This window comes from Cebus imitator, unplaced genomic scaffold, assembly GCF_001604975.1.
Source record: "Cebus imitator isolate Cc_AM_T3 unplaced genomic scaffold, Cebus_imitator-1.0 Scaffold61, whole genome shotgun sequence".
Lineage (NCBI taxonomy): Eukaryota > Metazoa > Chordata > Mammalia > Primates > Cebidae > Cebus > Cebus imitator.
In genome coordinates, this window is record NW_016107376.1 from 7,779,694 (window position 1) to 7,786,103 (window position 6,410).

Genomic DNA, 6,410 nt, shown 5'->3' on the forward strand with positions numbered 1-6,410 from the left:
AGATACATGTGCATTTATTTTATTTTTTAAGAGAGAGGGTCTCGCTCTATCATCCAGGCTGGAGTGCAGTAGTGTGATCTCAGCTCACTGCAGCCTCCACCTCCCAAGTTCCAGGGATTCTCATGCCTCATCCTCTTGACTAGCTGGGATTACAGGTGTGCACCACCATGCCTTGCTAATTCTTGTATTTTCAGTAGAGACAAGGTTTCCCTAAGTCTGCCAGGCTATATATCTTTATAGGCAATGAGCTGACCTCTGCCCTTGCTATTAGATGCTCCTTTTTACCTGAGATTCCAGCATTAGTTTCGACAGATGTTTCTGCTCTTCTGTGGTAAATGTCTCCCTTTGCACTTCCTCAAACCGCCTGCCAAACCAGTCTTTCTCCTCCTGGCTCTGAAGTTGGGAGGTTTCAATAGAAATCTGCCCACAGTAGATTTGATTGAGATAGACTAACACTTCTGCAAGTGAGGCTTCTTCTTTCCCCATGTTCAATAATCCTGTGAAATACAATCAAAGGGGTCATTTTAAAAAATAATCAATCATGTAGCAAGTTAACTCTGGAACATACCAAAATAATTACTTCAACGCACAGTGCTTTGCTGTTTTTTCTTTTTTTTTTTAATTGACACAGTGTCTCACTCTGTTTCCCAGCCTCCAGGCTGGAGTGCAATGATGCGATCTTGGCTCACTGCAACCTCTGCCTCCTGGGTTAAATTGATTCTCCTGCCTCAGCCTCTCTAGTAGCTGGGATTACAGGCACCTGCCACTACAGGCACCCACCACTATGCCCAGCTAATTTTTTTTTTTTTTTTTTTTTTTTTAGAAACCGGGTTTCACCATTTTAGTCAGGCTGGTCTCGAACTCCTGACCTCAGGTGATCCACCCATCTTGGCCTCCCAAAGTGCTGGCATTTACAGGCATGAGCCACTGCGCCCAGCCAAGTGTTTTGTTCTTAATAACTTGGGTCATTATTAATGCTTATCTAGATTTTTTTCTGAAGGAAAGACTAAAAATATGGTCAAAGGTCATGAAGTAGTAAAACTAGGAAGGAGAGACCCCCACTTCCTTCACAAGAACAGATCCTGTTGCTTTATGCCAAGTGTTGATTCTACAGTACTTTGCTTTTTTTGGTGACAGAGTTTTTGCTCTTGTTGCCCAGGCTTGAGTGCAGTAGCACCATCTTGGCTCACTGCAACCTCTGTCTTACAGGTTCAAGTGATTCTCCTGCCTCAGCTTCCCGAGTAGCTGGGATTACAGGTGTGCACCATCATGTCTGGCTAACTTTTGTAGTTTTAGTAGAGACACGGTTTCACCATGTTGGCCAGGCTGGTCTCCAACTCCTGACCTCATATGATCCTCTTGCCTCGGCCTCCCAAAGTGCTGAGATTACAGGCGTGAGCCACTGCACCAGGCCCTAAAGTTTACTTTATATTGCTTAGTAAGCTTGCCCAACCCACAGCCCACAGGCTGCATGTGGCTCAGGACAGCTTTGAATGTGGCCCAACATGGATGAGTAAACTTTCTTAAAACATTGTGAGATTTTCAGGGACTGGGCGCAGTGGCTCATGCCTGTAATCCCAGCACTTTGGGAAGCTGAGGCAGGTAGATCACGAGGTCAGGAGTTCGAGACCAGCCTGGCCAACATGGTGAAACCCCATCTCTACTAAAAATACAAAAATTAGTTGGGCGTGGTTGCGGGCACCTGTAATTCCAGTTACTTGGGAGGCTGAGGCAAGAGAACCACTTAAAACAGGAAGGTAGAGGTTGTAGTATGCCAAGATTACGCTACTGCACTCCAGCCTGGGCAACAGAGTGAGACTCGGCATCAAAAAAAAAAAAAAAAAAAAAAAATTGTGAGATTTTCTTTGCAATTTTTTTAAGCTCATTAGCTATCACTGGTGTTAGCATATTTTACATGGCCCAAGACAATTCTTCTTCCAATGTGGCCCAAAAAAGCCAAAAGATTGGACACTTATGGCTTATGGTTTCTTACTACAAGTTTATTGTATTTTTTTTTTTTTTAAGATGGGGTTTCACCATGATGGCCAGGCTGGTCTTGAACTCCTGACCTCAGGTGACCCATCCATCTCGGCCTCCCAAAGTGCTAGGATTATAGGCGTGAGCCACTGCGCCCGCCTATTGTATTTTTTTTTTAAATAAAAGTATTTAAAGTATTGGCCTTTGAGGGAGTCAGATGCATCACCACTATATTCCAACTGAGCCACGAATCATGTAGCTTCATGTTTTCTGCATTTACTGGTTTGCTTTCATGAGGCGCTGAAGAATCAGTTCTTTCTGCAGAGGTTCAAGAAAAGGGCCTTTGGAGGCCCATCTCAGAAAAAAAAAGAGAGAGAGAGAGACAACTACCATCTTGCAAAGCCCAGGTAACCCTCAGAACCCTAAGAGACACTAAAATGATTGTTGAGGATTTAAAAGCCATTACACCTTGGGGTAATTTATTACACAGCATTAGGCGACTGAAGCATGACTCATTGATACACATAATCAGAACTTGATATTTGCAAGATTAACTTTAAAAAGTAACATGAGGTAGGATCCTGAAATCATGACGGATGATGCAGGCCCAACTTTTTCTAAGTTCCCAGGCTGGGAGAGAAAATAGAATGAGGGGGTGCAGGCTTTGGAAGGGAAGCATCCCTGGATGTCCCCCACTCTGCCACTGAGCTGCTAGGGTTACAGAAGTTCTCTGAGTTAGCTTCCCCATCTACACAATAAAGAGAACAATAACTACTTTTCGGAGTGGTTTTGAGAATAAATTAACATATGTTAAGCACAGGGTACTTTAGAGTTCAAAGTTTTTTGTTTGTTTATTTTCTTCAGACAGGGTCTCCAAACTCTGTTGCCCCAGCTGGAATGCAGAGGCACGATCAAGGCTCATTGCGGCCTTGACTTCCCAGGCTCAAGAGATCCTCTCATCTCAGCTTCCTGAGTACCTGCAACTGTAGGCGTGCGCCCCATGCCCAGCTACTTTTGTGCTGTGTGTGTGTGTGTGTGTGTGTGTGCACGTGCGCGTGCAGACAAGAGTCTCACTATGTTGCCCAGGTTGGTCTCAAACTCCTGGGCTCAAATGATCCTCCCACCCTGGGCTCCCAAAATGCTGGGATTATGGGTGTCAGCCACTGCATCCAGCCAACTCAATGTCTGTGAACCTTGAGAAAACAGGCCTCGTCAGAACTTCTGGAATCCCAAGAACGCTCCTCCCTGACCGTACTTCAACGTGCCTCACTGGTCTCCTCACACCTGTGGGAGGCTCAGCTCGGGCAAAGATGGCGCTTCTTCAAGAACAGAGGCAGGGCCCCTGCCTGGTGTGCACCTCTGAGCTCCTGCCTGCAGCGGGCAGCAGCCATACCTGCCGTGTGGAAGGGTCCCTGCAGCGTCTGCACCAGGGCTTGGATTTCAGGCACATTCTCCAGCAGGGCTTGTCCAGTGAAGAGGGGGTTGATTTTCGCAGCTTTATGACCATGCTCACGATATACTGTCACCAACCTGGCTAGACCATGATCAACTAAATCAGGGGAAAATTCAAAAATACAAACAGTTTAGGAGATGACTGCAAATCACAAAAATCAGCTTTTCAAAGAAGCTCTTACAGCCCTAGGCACTTATTATTTATTTATTTATTTTAGAGACAGGGTCTTGCTCTGTCACCAGGCTGGAGTGCAATGGCACAATCTTGGCTAACTGCAACCTCTGCCTCCCAGGTTCAGGCGATTCTTCTGCCTCAGCCTCCTGAGTGGCTGGGACTATAGGCGTGTACCACCACACCTGGCTAATTTTTTTTTTTTTTTTGGTAGAGATGGACTTTTACCATGTTGCCCAGGCTCACCTTGAATCCCCAAGCTCAAGCGATTCACTTACCTTGGCCTCCCAAAGAAGGCCAAGAAACACATTTTTACAATTTGTGCTTTATTTTCAGAACCCAAAGACAATTGTTAGCATATTTTGAATTTTTTTTTTTTTTTTTTTCAGAGACGAAGTCTTGCTCTGTTGCCCAGGCTGGATGCAGTGGCGCAATCTCGGCTTACTGCAACCTCCGCCTCCTGGGTTCAAATAATTCTCTGCCTCAACTCCCGAGTAGCTGCAATTACAGGTACGTGCCACCACGCCTGGCTAATTTTTGTGGGTTTTTTTTGATGTTGTTTTGTTTTTGTTTTTCTTGAGATGGAGTCTCGCTCTGTCGCCAGGCTGGAGTGCAATAGCACAATCTTGGCTCATTGCAACCTCTGCTTCCCAGGTTCAAGAGACTCTTCTGGCTCAGTCTCCTGAGTAGCTGGGATTACAGGCACATGACACCATACCCAGATAATTTTTATATTTTTAGTAGAGACGGGGTTTTACCATGTTGCCCAGGCTGGTCTCGAACTCCTGACCTCAGGTGATCCGCTAGCCTTGGCCTCCCAAAGTGCTGGGATTACAGAGGTGAGCCACAGCACCTGGCCCACTGATTCTATTTCTAACTACTCACTAGCCAGGCTGCTAATGATACTCTAGAACACTGACACAGGAGTTGGCACAAAAGAACCTTGCTTGTCCCAAAAGAACATGAGGCATGTAGCAGTTTGGCACCGGCAGAGAGAAAGTCCTCTCCCACATCAGGAACTTCCTCCATCACCCTGGTAACCCGTGCTCCCACAGACCACCATTTCTTTGGGAGTTTCTTCATCCACCAACCCTATTTCCAACCCCTTCCCTCTCTGCCTCCAGCCCTTCCACCGAGACCTCTGCACTAGGTTTCATCAAGAACAAACCTCCCTGAACGTTCCTCACACTCTAGGCTTCATCAGAACTTGGCTGTGCCCAGAGAGCGCAAGTACAAGGTGAAGCTACACAGTGACCCTCACCTGCACCCTCCAATCTTGAAGACAAAGGCAGGTCCTCCGCATTCTTCACTGACATCTCCCTATCATTAGTTCTCTCTTTATAAAACCCAAGTCCTCTGATGGACAAGCAATGGCACTAACTCATCTCCAGTTGCCGAGAGCCATTAAAAAATAATATTGTAGGCTGGGCACAGTGGATCATGCCTGTAATCCCAGCACTTTGGGAGGCTAAGGCGAGGGGATAACGAGGTAAGGAGTTCAAGGCCAGCCTGGCCAACATAGTGAAACCCCATCTCTACTAACAATAGTAGATGAGGATGGTGGCATGTGCCTGTAGTCACAGCTACTCGGGAGGCTGAGACAGGAGAATCACTTGAACCCAGAAGTTGGAGGTTTCAGCGAGCCAAGATCTCGCCACTGCACTTCAACTTGGGTGACAGAGTGAGACTTCGTCTCAAAAATAATACTAATAATAATATTGTAGAAGAATGATTAATGAAAAAGCATCAAGACTTAAGGAATGGCTGGGTGCGGTGGCTCATGCCTATAATCCCAACACTTTGGGAGGCTGAGGCAGGCGGATTACCTGAGGTCAGAGTTTGAGACCAGCCTGGCCCACAGGGTGAAACCCTGTCTCTATTAAAAATAAGAAAATTAGCCAGATGTGGTGGCAAGCGCTTGTAATCCCAACTCTTCGGGAGACTGAGCCAGAAGAATCACTTGAATCCAGGAGGTGGAGTTTGCAGAGAGCTGAGATCATACCACTGCACTCCAGCCTGGGCCACAGAGTGAGACTGTCTCAAAAAACAAGTAAACAAACAAAATTAGCTGGGCATGGTGGCGTATGCTTGTAGTCCCAGCTACTTGGGAGGCTAAGGCAGGATGATCACCTGAGGTCAAGGCTGGAGTAAGCTATGATCATGTCACTGCACTCCAGCCTGGGCAAGAGAGTAAGACCCTGTCTCAAGAAAAAAATAAAAAATGTTTAGCTTTGTTGGGTCTGGGTTTGTGCTCCAGAATTAGCTATATTTTCAAAAATCTCTCATGCATTCAGGTTTTCTTCAAATGTTTTTTCTATGACTCCAGTAAAGGCTCCTCTCATTCTCAATACGCAACATCTCTACAACCTCACTTCAGCTACCAAACTCAGTAACAAAGGAAGTAACCAATGACCTGAAAACCCGTGGCTACCATCTCCTGAGGGTCTCCAAATTCTGTCATTTTTCATAATAGAGGGCTCATATCCTCTGTGATAAAATGTACACCCGTGAATCATCGCAGTGTACATTTTAAACCCACCTCCATTTCAAATTGGCATTGTTAATAAATTTAAGTTTCCGTGGAAACCGAGGTTGACAGAGGTAAAAGTATAAGCTGTTACGAATAGCTAGTTACAAAGAACACTCATCATGGGTCAAATTTTAACTGGTGAAACCACTGCCATCCAAAAGGTTATTAGAGGCAAATTCAATATCTATTTAATTATTTATTTTTACTTATTTATTTATTTATTTGTTGAGACAGAGTCTTGCTCTATCACCCAGGCTGTAGTGCAGTGGCACGATCTCA

At 45.6% G+C, this 6,410-nt stretch overlaps 1 protein-coding gene across 2 annotated transcripts in view; it reads right to left on the reverse strand.

Annotated features, from left to right (window-relative positions):
* The window catches only part of DHTKD1 (dehydrogenase E1 and transketolase domain containing 1), a 56,784-nt gene that overhangs the window by 45,157 nt on the left and 5,217 nt on the right, over positions 1 to 6,410 (reverse strand). For both annotated transcript variants that reach the window (XM_017529869.2, XM_017529871.2), the window contains exons 2-3: positions 3,371 to 3,526; positions 286 to 497 (exon numbers count right to left, since the gene is read on the reverse strand). In XM_017529869.2, the coding sequence (XP_017385358.1) occupies positions 286 to 497; positions 3,371 to 3,526 (368 nt within the window). The remainder of the gene's footprint in view (positions 1 to 285; positions 498 to 3,370; positions 3,527 to 6,410) is intronic.